Here is a 20855-nt window from a genome sequence, read left to right as displayed (position 1 = left end):
CAAAACAGCAGCAGCACTCAACAACGCAACAACAGCAGCGGCATAAATTTATTTACACAAAATGCAAATCACGCGCTCAGTACGGGCCGGGCATGATGATTGGATTCTTTTTTTTATTAGACGGAAGAGATTACACACCTACATTTGAGGAACGCTGACACATCCTCCATCCGGCGACGAAACTGTGTTGATTTAACAATAATAAGGATGACGATATAGGAGAAAATAATGCGGTTACAGTAGATTTCTTCTTCTGGAGATGATGGCTAAGTTGGAAACACATTATAAACAGCAAATAGAGAAGAATTCGACGCCGCTGTGTTACGGACGGCGGGACTAACGTCGCATAAAACAATTGCTTGCTTTTTTACCTAATTTATATTACGATTGTCGTCAAGGAATAATACGGGCGAACACATACACACAACACAACTAGGAAATTGTTGTGGTTTGTTTGTGTTGTGTTTATACCCCAGTTTTATGCTCTTTTTCATATTTTCGTTTTCTATCAATAATGAACAAAATCGGAAGAGAACAACACTGAAATGTGTCCTTCTTTTTCCACTACTACGTCTGCTTGTGGATGTGGTGGATATTGTTTAAAGAGAGAAATATTGGATATCGGTGGTTTTTTGTGGTTGGGAAGATGGATGGATTCATTTCGTTAACAGATAGCAACTGGATAGCAGGATCCTCTGGTATTTTGGAGTTATCATCATCAAACAAGACGCAATCTCAACTAAGAAAATGCATTAACGGAAGAATCGCAGACAACACTGATTGGTAAGTTTTTAATTAATAGATTGGATTCCGCATAATATTTTCAATTACTTTTAGCACACTCATGGTAAATTTTCTTTGGTGTGGGCATATGTTGTATTGTACCAGATAAATGCCTGTACCGGGTGTACGTGGAACACAAAATGTTTATTACATTTCTGCAAACAATATTAATTGATGAATTTAGTTCATTTTGCAGGAATCTTTCCGTTGATGCGAAGACTAAAAACGCAGCTTGTTAAAGGACCATAAGGTAATTATTAATTATTATAAACTTAATACTAGTTCACAATTTTAATGATGATAAAAAGTATATGATTAGATGATTGTAACAACATTATGTCAAGCTCAACAGGACTGACAGTAACATAAAAAAAATTCTCTTGCATTTAATGGTCGAAATCAGTAAATCTAATTTTGTTTTTTTATATTTCCGGTTACAGGACTGCTTGAAAAAAAAATCAAACTTCCTATCACCACGAGCAAACATCTAAACTGTCGCCATAATGCATTGAATATATGGTAAGCATCTGGAGCAGTGAAATAGTACAAAAAGACTTCAAATTAAAATGATGATACAATTGTAAATGACTAGATGATTGTAACAACACTTATCAAGCTCAACAGGACTGATAGTAACGAACAAAATATTTAAAATCAATTTCTCTTGCATTTAATGATCGTGATCAGTAAATCTCTAATTTTATGTTCTATTGTTCCATTTACAGATCTGTTTGAAAAGAAATGAGACTTCGTATCAACACGAATAAATAGTGAAACTGTCGCCAAATTTCATTTCAAATATGGTAAGCATCCACAACAACACAGTAGTAGTAATTAAGTCTTCAAATGAAAATGATGATACAATTTTTAAATGAATCGATGATTGTAACAACATTTGTCAAGCTCAACAGGACTGATTGCTATAAAGCACTCACGACTGTATAAGTCTGAATTTTGCATTTCCATATCAAGCATATCTAATTTATTTTTGTTCTGGGTATATTTTCAGGAAAAGAAATCGCTTTTTGGAATTGGTTCATTTATTTCTTCATTCTTTAAGGTAAGTTTTTCTTTAAACTGGTCGAATTTCATAATAACCAAATTTCTTTCGTGATGATTATTCACGGACCTGTACGCATTCATTCAGTGATCGATAGGTGATATCTGACAAAATTATATTTAATGACTTCAATAGGTCTTTAACCACATTCATTTAACTATAGTAGTCATTCCGGAGTATTAAGGGGTACGCTCCTTTGTTCACTTTAATTTGATCATCAGATTAAAAAAAGTTCATAAAGAAAACTTAAATGAATGAAGTTAAAGATCCGATTAAAAGCCATGATAAAAATAATTTAAATTAAACGTCAGTGATATTATTGCACATATTTTCATTAATGTTGCGTTCTTTTGAAACGTTTCACTTTTCAGATCCTCCTGTTAGACATGGGCCTGATATCCCTCATCTTGGTTGTAAAGCAACAGATAGGAATATTTTCAACCGTTTTAGGTAAGATTCTTTTTGTCTTGTACTGTTGAAGAATGGGACGCACCAGAGTTTGAGTATCATGTGTTTTTTCGTTGTTATTAAATGATGATTATATATCACGGACCTGTACGCATTCATTCAGTGACCGATAGGTGATATCTGACAAAATTATATTTCATTTCTTTAATAGGTCTTTAACCACATTCATTTAATTATAGTAGTCATTCCTGGAGTGTGAAGGCTCACATTGTTCACTTTCATTTGATCGTCAAAATAAAAAAAGTTCATAAAACAATTAAATGAATGAAGTTAAAGACCCAATTAAAAGCCATGTTAAAAATATTCTTAATTTAAACGTCAGCGATATTATTGCACAATGTTTCATTAATGTTGCGTTCTTTTGAAACGATTTACTTTTCAGATCCTCCTGTTAGATATGGGCCTGAAATCCCTCATCTTGGTTGTAAAGCAACAGATAGGAATATTTTCAACCGTTTTAGGTAAGATTCTTTTTGTCTTGTACTGTTCAAGAATGGGACGCACCAGAGTTTGAGTATCATGTGTTTTTTTTTGTTATTAAATGATGATTATATATCACGGACCTGTACGCATTCATTCAGTGACCGATATGTGAAGCTGACCAAATTAATATTTAATTCTCTTAATTCTTAATCTTCATCTCTGGTGTTGATGCTCCAACATAAAATCATAAAACAATATTTGATTGCCTTATTGGTTTTGCACTCAATCTGATAAGTTGTTTAATTTTTTTATTTCAGATTCGAAGGAAGAGCAGAAAAGGTATTAACCAGATGGTGAATGATTTCACCACATATCACAGTGTTGTCACAATACTCTGATGACAGTGTTTATTTACATTTGAATAAATATTTTTTTACAAATAACTCTGGCCTGATCCGTTAATTTAATCTGTTTCATCGTGTTGAGAACATTGTATCGCGGTGGTAGAAGAAAGGGTGGTAACATGTCGTTAATGGATTTCATGGTTGAAAGCTGAAGATTAACTCAACCTTAGGAAGTATTGAACGTTTATTCAAACATCCCAAAATGTCTTTACTTAGCAAATAATATCTTCCAAGCTGCAGTATCCCCTCGAGCTCGTAATACAATTATTCCGATTTGGTTGCGTTAATTACGCAACCAAGCAATTTATTTACAATCATCGTGCTTCACTGGTTTTAGACCTATCGCTTTCTCGCCCTTTATAAATATTGCATTTGTAATAGCATATGCCCAAAGAATACAGATACCTAGTTTATCCTATTTTCTTCCAACTAAGTAAGCAAGTGTGCCATTGCGTTGTTTTACTGCGTCGATAAGACTTTTAATAATGATGCAATACGCTTTAACGGTTGTAACGATTTTTGTTTTATTTCGTTGAAGATCCCCCCATGCTGTTGTCCCCATGATGATGGCTGTCCAGTGGTGGCAGTGTGGCATCGAGTTTTGAACTTGTTTCATTAAGCGTACCCAGCACGTGCTGTGCATCGTCCACACTCCGACGCTGTTGGTCTCCGGCCGTCGAAGAACCGGATGCTCGGGAAATAGCTGAGGTATTGGAGAGATTGTTATAGATCTGCATTGCTTGCGCCACCATCGAGGTCACATCGGATGCGGTCGACGGAACGATGAGGGTATTGTTTTGCTTGGCCAATTTCTCAAATGCCACCACGTACTTCTCGGCCACGCTAAGCGAAGCCGCACTTCGACCATGTTCGCTCGAAAGAGATTGAGCAACAATTTTTAGACTTTTTGCGCGGGCATCGGCCAATGCCATAATGGCAGCTGCCTCACCATTTGCCCGATTGATTTCTTCCTGCTTTTGGGCCTCGGATGCTAGAATGCGGGACTGCCGTTTACCCTCCGCTACGTTAATATCCGCCGCCCGAACACCTTCCGACTCGAGAATGGCAGCCCGTTTCCGTCGTTCCGCTTCGACCTGCATTTGCATCGCTTCGTGCACTCGGCTCGGTAACTTAATGTCACGGATTTCGTATCGCAAACAAGAGATGCCCCAAGCTTCACTTGCCTTATTGATCGATTCCACGATGCTAATGTTAAGCGATTCTCGCTCCCGGAACACTTTATCCAGTGACATCTTGCCCAGCTCGGATCGCATCGTTGTCTGGGCGAGCTGAGTAATTGCGAACTCTGGATCTTCCACACCGTACGATGCGAGATATGGATCGAGAATGCGTAGATACAGCACACCGTCGATACTGAGCGTTACGTTGTCGGAAGTAATGGCCGATTGTTTCGGTACGTCTATCGCTATTTCCTTTAGACTTTGTACATATTTTACGCGGTCCACGACGGGCAATAGTACGTTCAGACCTGGTTCAAGGATGCGATGAAATTTGCCCATCCGCTCAACGATCCATGCCTTAAAAAAGTTATAAAACACCGGTTTCAACATAAGAAAAGAGCCAAGTGCTTTTCGTAACGGTGAGTTCTTACCTCTTGCTGTGGCACAAACATTATCACCGTGTTGATCGGTGTCGATCGGTAGCGAACCTGTGTTGTTTGCAATGCTGCTGAGCTGGGAGGTGATTGCAACAGCGCCTAGAACAAGATTACATGACTTCAGAATGCTTTCTTTCAACAGTCGACGAGATCGGTACACTTACTCTACTATTGTTAAAGGTAGCTGCTGCAATACCACGTAAGGGCAATCGACTGATAAACGCACTGGAACGTATCATTTTGTGGGCCGATTTTCGCGGATGATTTAAGCGGCTTACGGAATTGGGAGAGATCGGGCTTTTCTTCAATTTTGATTATCAATCGTCGGCAATAATATGACGGAGTGATGACAATTGAAAGCTCCACCAACTGTCAACGGGTACAACTGTGGAAATGCCTCAAGGGTTAAGTGGATTGGAAGGGGATCTATTTTAGACCGAACAAACCTATACTAACGGCGATCTATTACTTTTTAAACATAAATTTGCATTTGGTTCGACTAGGATGAAGTCGGCTTGGATCGGCCTGGTTCAAAAGTAATCCAAGTTGATTGAATTCCTTGGGGAAAGGTTTTTGGCCACCAAGAACAGAGGTCCTTTTACACCGTGCTTTTGACAGCAGTAGGCAAGTGGTATCACAACAAAAACTCATAACCTCACTCTTCTTGTTGATTTTCGCTCCAGTCGAAAACATGTGCCACCGAGAGTAGTGCCGGAATTCGGTAGAAAAGTCTACATTTTTGCGTTGAAAATATTCGTAAACGATGGCAATTGAAACGATTCATCGTCCCGGTGCGTTAAAGCAGACCAACAAATCCCACAAGCATGGAAAGCACACTTCCAAGCGTGAGTTGGAACGCTTAGCGAAAGGTAGGGCAGCAATTGGTTGAATCTCCAATCAAAAATGGATCTTAATTGTGTATTTCTCTTTTCGGCAGGTAAAGTGAACCTTAAAACTCTCACCCGACGGCCGAATCGTCAGCAATCGCGCGATGAACGTCGTCAGCAGGCGGTTCAACTTCGCAAAAACAAGCGCCAGGAAGCGATTGCACTGAAACGAGCCATTGGCGGTGCGTTGACGGCTCCGTTCCTGACGTGCGTGTTGCCCCTGAACGAAATGATTGATCCTAACTCGGCACTAGCTTTTATCCAGGGCTGTGATCCGGAGGCTACCGTGACGAAAGTGTCCGAACGTATCCGTTACATAAAGTATGTTGATTGGGGTGGCGAGAATAGTACGGAATTTTACGGGCCAATTTTATGGTTATGCCTTTACTTCTTTTCAGTGTACCACGCTTTCGTCAACGGTTTTCGTTCGTCGTCCCGGAGATAGGTCATGGGCGTGAGCTGAATGTGCTGGATGCGCTGAAAGTGTGCGATTCCGTGGTACTGCTGCTGACAGCCGCTGCAGGCGATTCTGATGAGATGATCGATAAGTTTGGTGCGAAAGTACTCAATATGGCGCTAACCCAAGGGCTCCCGACGCCGATGGTATGCCTGATGGATTTGCAATCGATAAACCCGAAAAAGCGCACCCAAACGAAGGCAAACATACAGAAGGTGGTTTCCAGCATTCTTCCGGACGAAAAGTTGATGGAGCTGGAAAAGTTAACCGATGGATTGAATCTGTTGCGTCGTATCGGTGGGCAGAAGCGAAGGGTGATGCATAATCGCTCGAATCGTCCTCATATGCTAGGTGAGAAGGTTGAGTATGTGGCGAATGTTCCGGAAGCTGGACAAGATCGACCGATGGGAACGTTGAAAGTGACCGGATTTCTACGAGGTGTTCCACTATCCGTGAACCAGCTGGTACACATACCCGGGCTGGGTGATTTCCAACTGCAACAAATCACTTCACCGACCGATCCGTACCGGATGCGCAAGCTGGAAGATGGAGAAATGTCTAGTGCGGAAGAAAGAGCACCGATTGTGGCCGACACGCAGCTGCAGACTACTTTGCAGCGGGAAAACATACCCGATGCGATGGACGCGGAACAAACGTGGCCGACGGAGGAGGAGATAGCGGCGTCTCGTGATGGTGAGTGATTTATTTTTTGTTATCCATTCCTCGTAACAAAGGTCTCATTGTATGCCATTTCATTTTTAGAAAACAAAAAGAAGATCATCAAACGTGTCCCGAAAGGTATGAGCGACTATCAAGCATCGTGGATTCCGGATATTGTGGAAGAGGATGAAGACGAGGACGATGAAGATGATGAGGAGGACGATGATGATGAACAGTACATGTCCTGTGAATCGGACACGGAAAGTAAGATAGGCGATCGTGATACCGAGGATGACAGTAATCAGTTCGATCAGATAAGCGTTTCGGACGAAGGCCCGGTCAGTGCAGACCGGTACGATAAGGAGATAGACATGGAGGAAGAACGTGTCACGCTGGCCAAGATTCAAGCGGCAAAAGTGGATGAAATATTCCCCGATGAAATCGACACACCCGCGGACAAACCGGCACGGGAACGGTTCATGAAATACCGTGGTCTGGAATCGTTCCGTTCTTCCCCGTGGGACGTGAAGGAGAATCTCCCATTCGATTACGCGCGGGTGTATCAGTTTAAGAACTTCGATCACACCAAGCGTCGCATTGTCCGCGAGGCACAACAAAAAGAAGGTGACGATGTGGCCATGCCCGGTTGGTACGTTCAGTTGCACGTGAAAAATGTCCCGCAAGAAGCGTGGAGCACATACCTGTCCACCGGAAATGGCGAGCGGTTGATCGTTTACGGTATACTGTCCTACGAGCACCAGATGTCCGTGATGAACGTGTGCTTGAAGCGAACGCAAAACTCAACGATTCCGATAAAATCGAAGGAACGCCTAATTGTCCAATGTGGCTACAGACGGTTCATCGTGAATCCCATCTACAGCCAGCATACGAACGGCGATAAGCACAAGTATGAGCGGTACTTCCGCCCCGGCATGACGGTCGTTGCCACGTTCTTCGCCCCGATTCAATTCCCGCCTTCGCCGATTCTTTGCTTCCGGGAAAATCCCGACACATCCCTATCGATGGTAGCATCTGGCAGTCTGCTGTCGTGCAATCCGGACCGTGTCGTATTGAAACGCGTGGTGCTTAGCGGCCATCCGTTCAAGATCAATCGCGAATCGGCCACCATTCGGTTCATGTTCTTTAATCCCGAGGATATTGCGTACTTCAAGCCGTGCAAGCTCCGCACCAAGCTGGGCCGGGTCGGACACATTAAGGAGTCGCTGGGTACGCACGGCCACATGAAGTGCGTGTTCGATAGTCAGCTCAAATCACACGACACCGTACTGCTGTACCTGTACAAGCGTGTGTTCCCGAAGTGGACGTACGAGGATTGCATCGTATCCTGCCGCCCGGATGGTGAACGGGAATCGTCCTGCGGCACGTCGAAAAGCGAACGTTCGGTAACGTTCAAGGCAAAGGTTGAAATGATGCAGGAATGATGAGCTGCTATCGTGTTGGCAATACTATAATCTATTTGTGGCTTCGAAAAATATACAGCAGATGATCTTATTAAATGGATTGAGAATAGGAGCGCACGATATATATCACACTCGAGCGATCTGGAAAGTCGATACGTAACCCTTCTGTACATGCATGTAAGTGGCCGTTAAATCTGGAAGTTAGCATCCATCCAAGGAGCAGTTGTATTCTGGTAAGTCTTGTGAACAAATATTATTGGCTGCTACTTGGACCATTGGCATTTTGCGAAGGTCCAAGTTTATATAGTTCCAGTACTCACCATCTAGCAGTCGGATTGTGGGCCCCGTTCCCCGTTCCACGTCGATGTTTCAGAGGAACGCCGTGAAACTTATCATCATCAACATTCGAAAACACGCACAAGGATCATTTGCAGTACTGTAAAATTATATTGACGGCTTTTCATCGCTTAACTTTTACCCGTCCGCGAAACAAAAGACGCCCCAAGTCTGGTCCATAAAACGATAAATAATCACCTTCGCACTTGAACAAAAACAGTTCACATAAAACAATCCCTCCTTCACCGCTAAAAGACCACCAAGCACTCTACCACTGTCCTCGTCACAGTTTGCACATCATATATTTCTCTCTGTTCCAGTGTTTTTGTAAAAAGCCCCTCACTAACGGTGCGACCCGCTCCGGATGCGAAAGATGCACGTGGTGCTTGCCCTCAACTAGCGTATGCTGAAACTGTGGATTGCTAGCAGTAAGCACATCGATCGTTTCCTGGTGATACTGTGGATCCTCGAACAGGGGTGTTTCAGTCGTTTTGAGGTACAGAAACGGTACGCGTATTCTGCGCGCCATTTCCAAATTTAAATCGTGTGACCAAACCAACCCGTGATTGTGACGAATGCGACGATCGGTTAGGCGACGGTACAGCCCCGTTCCATCGGTCGTTGGTTCCAGTGTACGGTAGAGCAAATAATGGCAAGCATCGCGGCTGATCGACTCGTGAAATCCGGCATGCATATGCTCTACGTAATCGTCGTAGTGGAAAAGTTTCTCCTCCTTCCTGGCAGTGGCGTCGTAATCGAGCGTTTTTGGAAGTGAATCGGAAAGTAGAAACAGCAACATATCCGGATCGAGTATGAAGGGTTTCAGCAGATCGAACGAAACGAGCAGATCGACACGATCGGGAAATACGCCGGCAAACACGTAGCTCATCACCGCACCGATCGAGTGGCTCATGAGTGAAATGCGCGCCCAGCCGTAATGCTGCATCAGGTGTAGCAGAAGGCGCAGTGTGTCCAGCGCATTGTAGGCCACACCCGCCGGCAGGTGTGCCGAACGGCCATGGCCAGGGAACTCGAGGGCGAGAAAGCTGATGTCGCGCGGAAGCAAGGGAATCAAACGATCGAACGAACCGCTATTATCCATCCAGCCGTGTAGGCAAACGATCGGTCGAAGATCGCGTGGTCCCCACCATTTGCCGGTTACATCACCGAAGGGTAGTCGAATGCGTTCCTCGTGGACCTTAATGTAATCGGTTAATTTGCGCTCTTTAGCCAACATTTAAACTATCTACTTACACCGTGCAATTCGTCGTTCCGTTGTACCATGTGTCGTTTTGCCTCTGCCATGATCTGCGGCCGAAGGAAGCACTTGCTTGTTGTGTACGGTGTGAATCTGGTTGGGTACTGAACCAACTACCGACTGCTCGGTTCTGGCACTGTTCTGGTACGGTTCACCGCACACCGAGCGCTCCTAACGGCTTTCCGATCCCAAAGTGTACTATCTTTGATGGGGTTGATGTTTAATGTGGGACAACCGTTTAAATCTCACCGCGCTTCAAGGCTGATCTTTCCATTTGCCAGAAGTAGTAGGGAGAACCGAATATCGATCGCAGCGCACGCGACGTCGTGCGCGTGCCTGATGGTGATGACAATACAACACTAGTCGATTGTATTAACTTACAACAACGTGTGTTAGATAAATCCACGAAGGCAAAAAGATCCCCCACTGCCGCCAATCTCGTCGGTTTCTCTCGCTCGCTACGTAAACACCCCGTCACGAACATCTTTTTATTGGTGATTTTCCATACCGTTGCGAAGCATTTGCGTTTTGGTAGAAATGTCCACTTGAGACGGTGTACAATTATATAAATCTATGCGACTTATGCGCGTCAACTTAATTCGACTGTTCGAATCGAATGGACCATGACCTTGGGAATAATATCAGCCGGTGGACGATTGGGAGAAGTTGTATGCAAATTCAATGGCAAAACTAGTTTTGCGTCTAGTTTGATTATTCTTTGGTAAGATAAGATGATCTCTTTGGTAAGAGAGATTCAGATTCAGACATCAGATCCTGCCTATAGACTTCTGTCTTTATAATGACTCTTCCATAATTTTGGAGTATCGGAAAGAACTGTTCTAAGGAACAGGAAGTAGTCAAGATCATCTTCGTGGCACTCAGGCACTCAGTAGTGTTCATAGGCTACAACTGACGATTTTCTTGTCTAATTTTGTGAATATTGTCATCTTGATATTTAATATTTGTCATCCTAATAATTAACATTTGTTTTCTAGAGTTCAAGAATTCCAGTGGTAACTCCAGTCTACATACGACACTATTAAATTTTGAAGCTTCAGGGCCAATACGCAACTCCTTATCCCGATTTGCAGTCGTTCGAATTGTTTATTAACTAATCATAACAAAATAATCCCAAACCGTCGATATTTAATTCCCCCAAATCGCACCCAACGCGCCTACAGCTTGCTCGCAACGTCTTCGTCCTTCTGCCAGTTCCGGTTTAGAAAATCCGTCACCACCGGTGCAACCCGTTCCGGGTGGGATAGATGCACATGGTGCGTCCCCTCGACGTACCGTAGCTCGAACCGGGAATTGTTACGCTCCAATATCTCGATCACCTCATCGTAGTACTGCTTCCGCTCCCAGTATGGTGATTCAGTCGCCTTGATAAACAGGAACGGCATCGTCAGGTTCTGTGCCAACCGCTTGTTCACGTCCTGTGACCACAGAAACCCTAGCCCGTACTTCAGCCGGCTATCCCGTGCGAAATAGTACTTGTCGGGGAATTTGGTCGATTTGCGCAGGTTGCGCTGCAGCAGAAATGGACAGGATTCGCGCGTGATCGAGTTCACCGCACCTTCGTAAAGCCGATTGACCGTTTCCTCGTAGGAGTATGAGGGTGGTTCCGACTTTTCCTGGTTGCGCAGATCCGCCTTCAAGAATTCGGGCGTAAGTTCGCTCATCATCGAAACGAGCACCTCGGGACGGAAGATCGAAGGCTTGAGTGCGTCGATCGAGATGAGGAAATCGACACGGGTAGGAAAGGTGGCCGCGTACGGGTACTGGAGTACCGAACCCATCGAGTGGCTCATGAGCGAGATCTTTTTCCAGCCGTACTCGTGCATTACGAAGTTGAGCAGATAGAAGATGTTGATCGGCTGGTAGGACATACCGTCCGGGATGCGTGACGAATAGCCGTGTCCCGGGAGATCCAGTGCGAGAAAGCTCATGTGGGACGGTAGCAGCGGTATCAGCGTGTCAAACGTACCGGCATTATCCTGCCATCCGTGCAGACACACGATCGGTCGAACGTTCCGGGGGCCCCACCACTTACCGGCCAGCTCACCGAATGGCACCGGGATACGGACTTCCTGTACCTGCAAGGAGGTGGGCACCATGAGGGATGGTTTTCGAGTCACAGGCACTGGTTGGTTGCAGTGCTTCCAAGCTACTTACGCCATGTTCGCGATCGTGCCGCTCAACGAGCGTTTCTATGGGTTGCGTGTCCAACACGTCCATTGAGCTTTGCCTGGTAGGCCACAATTATTGAGCTGTGCGTGCCTACAAATTAGCCCTTCGATTGGGCAACAGTTGCAAACGCGCCGAAGCAACCAAACAACGGCCAGGGTGCGCGTATAAATCGCACTTTATCAGCATCTTATCGCGACAGATTTGTGCGCACTCATGCCAATGTTTTATTACTACGCAGACGAACTTTGATATCAAACAGCACACAAGCTTGCTGAGCGATGACGCGAACAGCTTCCACGCCTCGCTCTCACGCACACCATCGAAGACCCCGGCTGATTAGAGGTTGCATATGGAGAGTTCTCGGGGTTAAACACACCTCAAGGGTTTCCCTTCAAAGGCAAATTGCGGTCTTATATTTCACTATTATATCCCCACTTAATAAATACACCTGTTTCCCTTCCCTTGTGCCGACCCTGCGTTGCCTCTTTAAAGCTTGCTAACTACGTCCATCTCCTTACGCCAATACTTTCGCAGAAAGTCCACCACCACCGGTACGACGTTTTCCGGCTCGGTCAGATGCACATGGTGGGAGCCGGGTACGTACACCACCTCATACTTTGGGTTGAATTCCTTCAGGATGGTCACGGTTTGTTCGAATCCTTCCTTTGAGCCCGGATAGGGCGAATCGATCGCTTTCACCGTCAGAAACGGTGCCGTAATACGCTTCGCCAGCTCCACATTAACGTTGTCCGCCCAGCCCGGTATGACGTTGTACTTCATGCGATTGTCCCGGTCGAAGTAATACTTGCCGGGGAACTTTCGCGACGGCTTTATGTTGCGCTGCAGCAAATAAGGGCACGTTTCCCTGGACACCGATGCAGCCGTGCCTTCGTACAATCGGTCGATCATTTCCTCGTACGTGTAGGACGGTGGTTCAGATTTTTCCTGATTTCTGATGTCAGCCTGAATGAACTTCAGCACCGTCTTGCTCATGCGCTGCGGGAACGTATCGGCGTAGAAGCTGAGCGGTTTCAGCGCATCAAGCCCGATCAGTAGATCAACCTTGTCCGGAAACAGTGCGGCAAAGATGAAGCATATGGTTGCTCCCATGGAATGGGCCATCAGGGACACCTTCGCCCAGCCGTACTCCCGCATAATGGATAGGATGAGCGGTATGCAATCGATAACGTAGTACGACATACCATCCGGTATGCGGGACGAGTATCCGTGCCCGGGTAGATCGATCGACAGGAAGCTTACGTCTTCTGGCAGAAGCGGTATCAACCGGTCGAACGTTCCACTATTATCGAGCCACCCGTGCAGGCACAGTATCGGTCGTACATTCTTCGGCCCGAACCACTTGCCGGCGATCTTCCCGAATGGGACGGGAATTTCCACCTCCGTCACCTGGAACAGAATTAGCAAGAGAATGAGAAACCCACTCTGAAAAACCCCAAACCCACTCTGAGAAACCCCCACTCACCCACCCTGTTGAAAAAGACTCACATTGTTCTGTTTATCCTGCAGCTCGATGAATCTCATCAATGGATGGTGCTCCACGCTGCTAATCGCTCGCAGACTCTCGTCATCCTGTCCGGCAGTGCGATTAGACTCGAGCCCTATCTTTCGCACAGACATTACGCTCGTTTGCCTTCGCGTAAAGTTACCACACGGAGGTAAACGCATGCACCTCAGTGCTCGCTACGATGGTTTCTATTTGTCTGCTGCCGTTCCGCGTTTGGATACGGTTGATAATGCCTGTCTTGACGCGTGTGTGGTAGCGAGCATACATGCGTAAGCGCTGAACTGTAAATGGTACACTAAACACATTGGCCCTCTTCAACGCGTGAGTATTTGGGTCAGTAAGAAAGGGGTTGGATAGAAAATGTGGACGAATTAATCTTGATCAGGCTGAAGTTTCAATTGATATGGAGGATTTTTTATAGAACTCAAAAAAAAGACTGTTCATTTTAATTTGTTTTGTTCAACAATTCAACAATCAACAATTTAACAGACATTTTTAATTTTCCTGAAGAGGTAGTAGAGTTTTTGTGTTGCCGCAAACTACCGAAGAACTTTTTCTTTCTTTCTGAGTGCATCAGTTTAATCGCATAAATTAATAAATACATTTTACATCCCTGTTTATGGATTTTAATTACATCCTTTCCTCCTTCCAGTATTTCTGCAAAAACCGATTAATGATAGGCGCCACCTTTTCCGGCTCGGTCAGATGCAAATGGTGCGTACTGTCGACAAACTCCAGCTCAAACTGTGCATTGTGTTGCTTAACCAGATCGACAAACTCGTTAAAGTACTTCCTGTCCTCGTAGTACGGGGAATGTTTCGCCTTGATGAACAGGTACGGCATCACGGCCCGTTTCGCAAACTCCAGATTAATGGCCTGATCCCACCCGAGCCCAACGCCGTACTTTAGCCGGCTGTCCCGCGTGAAGTAGTACCGGTCCGGGTGGAGTGTGGATTTGCGCGTATTACGATACAGCAGAAAGGGAGCTGCCTCGCGGGACACTGATTTGTTCGTGCCGAGATGAAGCCGTTCGATAAGTTCCTCGTACGGATAGGATGGTGGTTCCGATTTTTCGCGGTTCCGTATATCGGCTAGCAACGCCTGGGGAAGCCGTTTCTCCAACCGGCCGGGAAATTTGGACGCATCGGCAATGTGCGGCTTGAGCGCATCGATCCCGACGTAAAAATCCACCTTATCGGGAAAGGTGGCCGCGAACAGGAAGCTTATGATGGAACCCATCGAGTGCCCCATCAGGGAAAGCTTCTTCCATCGGTACTCGCGCATAACGTGGAACAGTGCGAACGTGTTGTCGACCGTGTGGTACATCATACCATCCGGAATGCGAGACGATAGGCCATGTCCCGGTAAATCCAGTGACAGAAAGCTCATGTGCTTCGGCAGTAACGGTATCAAGCGATCGAAGGTACCCGCATTGTCCTGCCAACCGTGAAGTGTCACGATGGGTCGAACGTTCCGAGGGCCCCACCATTTACCGGCTATCTCACCGTACGGAACGGGTATTCGTACCTCTTCTACCTGCAAAAGAAAGACGGCGAGTCGTTTTATGATTCAGTTGAACTTTGATCACTACGTGCTTCGTTCCCCCGATTTCAACTTACGTCATGCTGACGATCGTGTTCCTCCACTAGATCGTGCGCTTTGTGATGGTTCCGGCGTACACCTGAGATTGCAATCCGCCGTAGGATATATCTATCCCCGGTTAACAATGTTGCGACCAAGGATTTCACCAGAACCGTACCGTTCACTGCTGCCATCACGGTAAAGTTTGCCACACGATATAAAATGCGTACGTCTGTACAGTATACGGTGAGTTGTCAGCTGATGCTGGCAGCGATGAACAGGCAATTTTGTCCGAAGGAAAACTAAGCACCCGACACTCTACTAGCTTATCGCGACACTCTTCCGCATTGTCCAGATGATGAAAGCATGGACATGTTACGAAACTAAAGGGCAACGCAGAGGTATTTCATTCATACTCGGCTTGACTGCGTGAGTTTTATTGCGGCAATGAATGACAGGGCTTTTGAATGTGTGAGAGAGAGCAATGTTTAGAGTGCAAACTTCAACACTACAGGTGGTGTGGAAGGACGCAGAATCGCTAGTCAAAGAGGAAAACTCAACACACATTCATGGGGTTTCAAGCTGACTTGACACTTACTCCCCCCTTGAGGGTGAAATGCTGTCGAATAAGGGTTGTAAACAAATAGTAGTTGTGTGGGTGATATCGTACAAACATATGATTGAAGGGCGGTGTTACATTCATCCCTTAAATATGGCGCGTAATTTTAAATTTACATTATTTAAAGATTGAGTAAGATAAATGAATGAGAATGTTTTGCAAAACACATTCAAATTACTGGAAAAAGGATCTTCTCAAATCCTGTTATATAGAAGGCAATATTTTTTCCTTGCGTTTTTGGGAGATGTTTACTAAAACTCTCTCTCTCTCTCTTTTCAAAAAGATAAAAGTTCAATATGGTTGATAACTGTAGCCGTCGTAGTAAATAATTCAACAAGGGATTGAACGTAGATAAACAAGATTTGGCGGGCTTCACCATGTGTCCAAATATCAGCACGCTGGATCTAATCGCGTGCAAATGATGCGCGACAACAATACCTCGAGCGCGACGAACAATACTCAAAATATAATGCATTGTAGTTTAAGATAGTAGTTATCACTTCCAGACTTATAGTCCCAGATATTGAGACATTGAATATAACAGCTAGTTTTACTTTGCCGGAACCATTCGCTGGCACGTAGTGTCGATTGTCGTTACGAGCAAGATCAAGCTGAGAAAGCGCACGTAAGGCTTCTTTAGGGTACTTTTGCTATTTGTTAGTCATCATAAACTGAAGTAATAGGATCTTTCTACCCAGGTATCGCCCTTCGATAGGGAAGACGAAACGATACCTGAGCAGAAGAACCAGAGTGGCAAGGCAAAGCAAAGAAGCAAACGAACCAAAATCAAACACTCTCCAAAACATGGCTAAACAAATCATTACGTCGGCTAGTGGTGGACTGATAACGCCTAGATCGGTCATCGGTTGGGCGGTATTTGTCGTGTGCTTTGCATTCGTCGCTAATCATCATCAGTTGCGATTGACGGTTGCAGCAGAGGAACCACCATCATACGCCACGCTTTGGTTTTACAAACTCGCACGATACGTACGGAATTCTAACGGAAGGTTAAGCTGCACGGCAAACATGGACGGCCAAGGACCACCCTCGGAAAGTACGCTAGCGATCTGGGAGAAGCAGTATTCACCTTCCGCGTGGAGTGTCCGCTTTCCCACGCCCTCGGAAGTGATCGACTATCATGTCAGTTTTGCAAAAAATGGTACGTTAATAAACAAAAAAACCTCTCTACCCATCGCCGGTTCATAATCGGAATAACAATTCGAGATTATTTTCCGTTCTACGGTGTCTTGGTTACAGTGACTGACGCCAACAAGGCGAAGTATGAAACGACACTGGATGTACCGTATAGTAGCGGTGAACGGGACATGGTGGACATTTACGGTGACAACCTACCACTCGATGCACCGCTGTTCGTGTACATCCACGGTGGATACTGGCAACAGCTGGAGAAGGAATCGTCCGGCTATGCGGCCAAACCCCTCATAGACGGTGCGATGCGGGTGATGATCGTTGGTTACGAACTTTGCCCGAGTGTAACGTTGGAGGAGCTGGTACGCCAGATTAAGTTCGCCGGCGAGTTTGTGTTGAATTATGCCACTGAAAATGGGGTGAAGTGAGTGATTCTAAGTGAGCTGATATTTATATCTACTAACACTTCTCTTGTGCGTCATCCCTTTCAAGGCACATTTCAATCGCCGGACATTCGGCCGGAGCTCATTTGATCCTTAGCATGCTGGACGAGTCATTCCAAAGTGCCGTCGGCGAGGAACTTAATCTTCTGAAGGATGTTTATCTCATCTCAGGTGTGTACAATGTGCAGGAACTAAGGTACACGAGGAGCGTAAACAACGGCAATCTACTTGGGATCAACGATGATAATGCTAAGCGCTTGTCGCCCATGTTTGCCAACTACGATCATCTGCGATCGACCGGGATAAAGTTTCACGTATACGCTGGGCAGCACGATAGTGACGTGTTTCGTGACATGTCATCAAAGATGAACGATCGGCTGAAGTCGTTTGGATTGAGCAGTGACTTGAACGTGTTGCCCAACCTGGATCATTTCGATATTGTGGAACATCTCGCTTCCTCTGATTACACCATTACGAAAGCCATCTTGGAGGGTGCCAGTAGGGCCTATCTCTAGAAAAAAGCAATTATACATCACGAAACTCCTCAATAAATGCTAACTTTGCAATACTCACAACTGTAATGCGGGTCGCAGTTCTTCAAATTTACACACACAGGGAATACGTTACGTTCCGTTGAAAAATATTTTCCGTCACATGGATGAATTCTTTTTATTTCGTAGTTTATTCTCCTTCCACTGTACACACAGAATGGCACCGTCGCCAGCCGCAGAACCCTGCTAATATCCCGTTCCTGTTCCGTATATACAACGCTATATGTACGCTACGTTTTGGAAAAGCTTTCGTAATTCAGTCGCTTGACAAATATCTGACCGTACACGAGATCAGATGAAATGAACTTAATGGTTAACTTACTATCACTCACAACAACCGTGTCCGTGGCATCATGGTGGCGCCAATTGTTATATGGTGCCGGTTATACAACCTCCGCCCCACGTTTCGATTGCTTTCAGCGTTATACTAGTGACATGATCAGCACGGCGGAAGCTTTGACGAGTCTAGTTGCGCTGATACAGCGCAACGGCTCTCGTCACTGTGGAGCCGTGTGTAGATTAGGACTAAGTCCATTACTCAGATGCGTATTAGTGAGAACTCGAACTCGCGTTTTAATAAATCTGTAAACTAAGACAAAATTAATTTTTTTGGCGAATGCTACGAATCTATCAGGATCAGCTCCTCGTCGTCGGATATGACCACATCATCCTCGAACAAGTACGGCTGAACGTTTTCTTTCGTAGTCGACTCAGCATCATCCTCGTCCTCATCATACTCATCATCGTCCTCGTCGTCCTCATCGTCCTCATCGTCGTCGTCGTCGTCGTCATCATCGTTATCGCTAAGTTCCAGCACGTTAGCATTTCTCCTTCCATTCGGAAACGTGGTGCCCGAACTCGTGGCTGTAGCACTCGGTTTGCTACTGGATGGCATTGTTTCATTGTTATGTTCAGCGGGCGTATTGGTTTTCTCTGTCTTTGCGTTGTTTCCTTCTCTTAAAATTAGCTCTTTCTCGGCATACCTGGGGACAAGAATGTACCACACATTATTAAGCAACGTACCGTCAACCACACCCCGTATACTCACTTATCGATAATGCTGTTCACTTTGCTGTAGTGTTTGCCATTCTCCTCCAGCTTCTCGCGCAATTTAGGATCCACTGTGGCCGGATCTTTCTCCCCCCTGGCATGGTACAACGCCGTTTCGTAAAGGTCCGTCTTGCGCCGTTTCTGCAGCTGTCTGACCACCTTACTGAAGGCATCGTACGCGGTCCGATTCATCCGCTCCGATCGTAACCCGTAGTCGTGCTTTACGTTGCAGTGCTGCAAACATTTAAACACGTCGAAAAAGTCCGGCATGTTATTGGTCTTGTTAATGTAGTGCGACAACATTCGATTGAACTCCGTGTACTGCGTGCCGTGGAATTGAATCGGTTTCCGCACCATCCGTTGAGCATTTTTATTCTCCCCCGTGATATCGCACAGCTTTTCGTACACCTCGACAGCACGCTTTTTGTACCGTTCGGTCATGAGGTAGGTGGATTTCATCTCCTGGTTCAAATCTACCTCTGCCTCTTCCAGTTGGTGGATGCGTTTCACGAGACGATTCAGAGTGTGGTTCAGTAGGGCGATTTGTTGATCTTTCTTAGCGTTACCGGTCGAGTTTCGGTCCTGTGCCGGTACAGGATTGTCTTGTTCCTCTACGGGCTGCGCAACGGAGCGTGATTTCCGTCGCGCACTTAACTCTTCCACGATCTCGCGTAGCCGGAAAAATACGAGATTTGGTTGTGCCCGTATTCCGGCCGTTACTTGTACGACTGCTTGTTTGAAGCTTTTAGAATTTACATAATCTGGATGGACGATCTCGTAGTAGCGAATCAGCTTTCCCTTTATCAGCGTTTCCATATCTTCCGAACCGTCCGCTTTGCGGCAAGCATCCAGCAAATCCTGAAATTCTTTTCCAATTGGATTTTTGTCTAGCGGTTTGGATGGAGTTTTACGGGACACACGTTTGTCCCTAGCTTCTGTTGCGGAACCGCTTTTATCCACAGAGTCGGTCGCATCTCTTATATTACCGTTTGGTTCCATATCATCGTTCGTGGTGGTGCTGCTACGACAACTGGTAGCAGTGGTAACCGTCGCTGTTGCTGTCTGTACGGATAAGCAACGTTCCCCGTTGTCTCCGCCAGCACCGGCCAGCTTTTGCTGATATTGCTTAATTTCCTGTTCCCAGTCTTCGGAGTAAGTGATTGGCGCGAAGTTTTCGTTGCCAACAATAGGTTGATTATTGTTGTTATGTGGTGGCGTTCCCCCCTCGGTCCATCGCTTATCCGATAGATTCGTTGCGATCGTAATCGGTTTGATGCGTTTCCGTTGTGGTGGCTGATCCTGTGCACTTCCGGACGCGGTCACAACACTGTTGCCGCTACTCGTACCATTTAGCTGCGGACCGGTATGTATGGTAGCTGAGTGCGGGGATGGTGTTGCTTTCCTTTTACCGCCTATACTATTGGAGCGACTTTCCGCCATCACCTAAAATTACAACCAAACAAACCATTCTTAATTACATGTCTACCACGCACTGTCATTCGGCAGCGAAAACGACAGCGGATGCACAGTAGGCGCGCTAAATTGGTTGTGTGTGTTATTTTCTTTTTTTCGCACACGCCGTCATATTTCCTCGTCCGCAGCGAAAAAATGTTGACATTTTGCTTACCCCATCATCCGAATCCGAGTCAAGCACAATTACAGAGGAAGATTCCATTGTTTTAGCGAAAATATGTACACTCCACTGTCGGCAAACCGATATCTCGCACACACCGTTCGCCCGCGTCGAAAATGTTTATTCGACAAAAGCGTAGTTTTTTTTCGGGCCCCCAAATCACTCACAGCGAGATGAATGCACAGCGCGTCAATCACTTTTGTGCGTACTTATTCTTTTACATTCTTTTTACCTAAGATCATTACGAGATGACACGCACACAGACGGCGGACCGTGCACAGAATGGTAAAATAGGTAAAACATTAACGATTGTTGCATTGCATTCGATGCATCTTCAAG

At 45.6% G+C, this 20855-nt stretch overlaps 8 protein-coding genes across 8 annotated transcripts; 2 read left to right on the top strand and 6 right to left on the bottom strand.

Annotated features, from left to right (window-relative positions):
* Positions 1-3662: 3662 nt before the first annotated feature.
* On the bottom strand, positions 3663-4995 carry LOC128713778 (stomatin-like protein 2, mitochondrial). The gene is made up of 3 exons (XM_053808645.1): positions 4921-4995; positions 4751-4855; positions 3663-4676 (listed from the first exon to the last, which is right to left on the bottom strand). Exons 1-3 carry the CDS (start codon positions 4993-4995, stop codon positions 3663-3665), a joined length of 1194 nt encoding a protein of 397 aa, XP_053664620.1.
* Positions 4996-5519: 524 nt separating this feature from the next.
* LOC128713524 (pre-rRNA-processing protein TSR1 homolog) lies at positions 5520-8202 on the top strand. Its single transcript, XM_053808385.1, has 4 exons — positions 5520-5625; positions 5694-5964; positions 6042-6793; positions 6863-8202. The coding sequence occupies exons 1-4, from the start codon at positions 5520-5522 to the stop codon at positions 8200-8202; spliced, it is 2469 nt and encodes an 822-aa protein (XP_053664360.1).
* A 598-nt stretch (positions 8203-8800) lies between these two features.
* Positions 8801-9822, bottom strand: LOC128713311 (probable serine hydrolase). Its single transcript, XM_053808172.1, has 2 exons — positions 9772-9822; positions 8801-9715 (listed from the first exon to the last, which is right to left on the bottom strand). The coding sequence occupies exons 1-2, from the start codon at positions 9820-9822 to the stop codon at positions 8801-8803; spliced, it is 966 nt and encodes a 321-aa protein (XP_053664147.1).
* A 1128-nt stretch (positions 9823-10950) lies between these two features.
* Positions 10951-12013, bottom strand: LOC128714592 (probable serine hydrolase). Its single transcript, XM_053809464.1, has 2 exons — positions 11951-12013; positions 10951-11871 (listed from the first exon to the last, which is right to left on the bottom strand). Exons 1-2 carry the CDS (start codon positions 12011-12013, stop codon positions 10951-10953), a joined length of 984 nt encoding a protein of 327 aa, XP_053665439.1.
* A 438-nt stretch (positions 12014-12451) lies between these two features.
* On the bottom strand, positions 12452-13603 carry LOC128713368 (probable serine hydrolase). Its single transcript, XM_053808226.1, has 2 exons — positions 13472-13603; positions 12452-13372 (listed from the first exon to the last, which is right to left on the bottom strand). Exons 1-2 carry the CDS (start codon positions 13601-13603, stop codon positions 12452-12454), a joined length of 1053 nt encoding a protein of 350 aa, XP_053664201.1.
* A 517-nt stretch (positions 13604-14120) lies between these two features.
* LOC128711649 (probable serine hydrolase) lies at positions 14121-15265 on the bottom strand. The gene is made up of 2 exons (XM_053806531.1): positions 15110-15265; positions 14121-15026 (listed from the first exon to the last, which is right to left on the bottom strand). Exons 1-2 carry the CDS (start codon positions 15263-15265, stop codon positions 14121-14123), a joined length of 1062 nt encoding a protein of 353 aa, XP_053662506.1.
* A 1229-nt stretch (positions 15266-16494) lies between these two features.
* On the top strand, positions 16495-17797 carry LOC128716244 (kynurenine formamidase). The gene is made up of 3 exons (XM_053811165.1): positions 16495-16849; positions 16948-17263; positions 17332-17797. Exons 1-3 carry the CDS (start codon positions 16495-16497, stop codon positions 17795-17797), a joined length of 1137 nt encoding a protein of 378 aa, XP_053667140.1.
* Positions 17798-18452: 655 nt separating this feature from the next.
* On the bottom strand, positions 18453-20558 carry LOC128714434 (daxx-like protein). Its single transcript, XM_053809308.1, has 3 exons — positions 20511-20558; positions 18882-20326; positions 18453-18816 (listed from the first exon to the last, which is right to left on the bottom strand). Exons 1-3 carry the CDS (start codon positions 20556-20558, stop codon positions 18453-18455), a joined length of 1857 nt encoding a protein of 618 aa, XP_053665283.1.
* Positions 20559-20855: the final 297 nt, after the last annotated feature.

This window comes from Anopheles marshallii, chromosome 3 (genome assembly GCF_943734725.1).
Source record: "Anopheles marshallii chromosome 3, idAnoMarsDA_429_01, whole genome shotgun sequence".
Lineage (NCBI taxonomy): Eukaryota > Metazoa > Arthropoda > Insecta > Diptera > Culicidae > Anopheles > Anopheles marshallii.
This window is presented reverse-complemented; position numbering and strand designations above follow the sequence as displayed.

Coding starts and splice junctions, on each gene's coding strand:
- LOC128713368 (XM_053808226.1), bottom strand. CDS start 13,603: ATGTCTGTGCGAAAGATAGGGCTCGAGTCTAATCGCACTGCCGGACAG. Junction 13,373..13,471: donor TGCAGGATAAACAGAACAAT/GTGAGTCTTTTT, acceptor ATTCTGTTCCAG/GTGACGGAGGTGGAAATTCC.
- LOC128716244 (XM_053811165.1), top strand. CDS start 16,495: ATGGCTAAACAAATCATTACGTCGGCTAGTGGTGGACTGATAACGCCT. Junction 16,850..16,947: donor TGTCAGTTTTGCAAAAAATG/GTACGTTAATAA, acceptor TCTTGGTTACAG/TGACTGACGCCAACAAGGCG. Junction 17,264..17,331: donor GCCACTGAAAATGGGGTGAA/GTGAGTGATTCT, acceptor ATCCCTTTCAAG/GCACATTTCAATCGCCGGAC.
- LOC128714434 (XM_053809308.1), bottom strand. CDS start 20,558: ATGGAATCTTCCTCTGTAATTGTGCTTGACTCGGATTCGGATGATGGG. Junction 20,327..20,510: donor ACTCGGATTCGGATGATGGG/GTAAGCAAAATG, acceptor TTGTAATTTTAG/GTGATGGCGGAAAGTCGCTC. Junction 18,817..18,881: donor GTGAACAGCATTATCGATAA/GTGAGTATACGG, acceptor TCTTGTCCCCAG/GTATGCCGAGAAAGAGCTAA.
- LOC128714592 (XM_053809464.1), bottom strand. CDS start 12,013: ATGGACGTGTTGGACACGCAACCCATAGAAACGCTCGTTGAGCGGCAC. Junction 11,872..11,950: donor GGCACGATCGCGAACATGGC/GTAAGTAGCTTG, acceptor ACCTCCTTGCAG/GTACAGGAAGTCCGTATCCC.
- LOC128713524 (XM_053808385.1), top strand. CDS start 5,520: ATGGCAATTGAAACGATTCATCGTCCCGGTGCGTTAAAGCAGACCAAC. Junction 5,626..5,693: donor GTTGGAACGCTTAGCGAAAG/GTAGGGCAGCAA, acceptor TCTTTTCGGCAG/GTAAAGTGAACCTTAAAACT. Junction 6,794..6,862: donor GATAGCGGCGTCTCGTGATG/GTGAGTGATTTA, acceptor TTTCATTTTTAG/AAAACAAAAAGAAGATCATC.
- LOC128713311 (XM_053808172.1), bottom strand. CDS start 9,822: ATGGCAGAGGCAAAACGACACATGGTACAACGGAACGACGAATTGCAC. Junction 9,716..9,771: donor GGAACGACGAATTGCACGGT/GTAAGTAGATAG, acceptor GATTACATTAAG/GTCCACGAGGAACGCATTCG.
- LOC128713778 (XM_053808645.1), bottom strand. CDS start 4,995: ATGATACGTTCCAGTGCGTTTATCAGTCGATTGCCCTTACGTGGTATT. Junction 4,856..4,920: donor CTACCTTTAACAATAGTAGA/GTAAGTGTACCG, acceptor ATCTTGTTCTAG/GCGCTGTTGCAATCACCTCC. Junction 4,677..4,750: donor TGTTTGTGCCACAGCAAGAG/GTAAGAACTCAC, acceptor AACTTTTTTAAG/GCATGGATCGTTGAGCGGAT.
- LOC128711649 (XM_053806531.1), bottom strand. CDS start 15,265: ATGGCAGCAGTGAACGGTACGGTTCTGGTGAAATCCTTGGTCGCAACA. Junction 15,027..15,109: donor AACACGATCGTCAGCATGAC/GTAAGTTGAAAT, acceptor TTTCTTTTGCAG/GTAGAAGAGGTACGAATACC.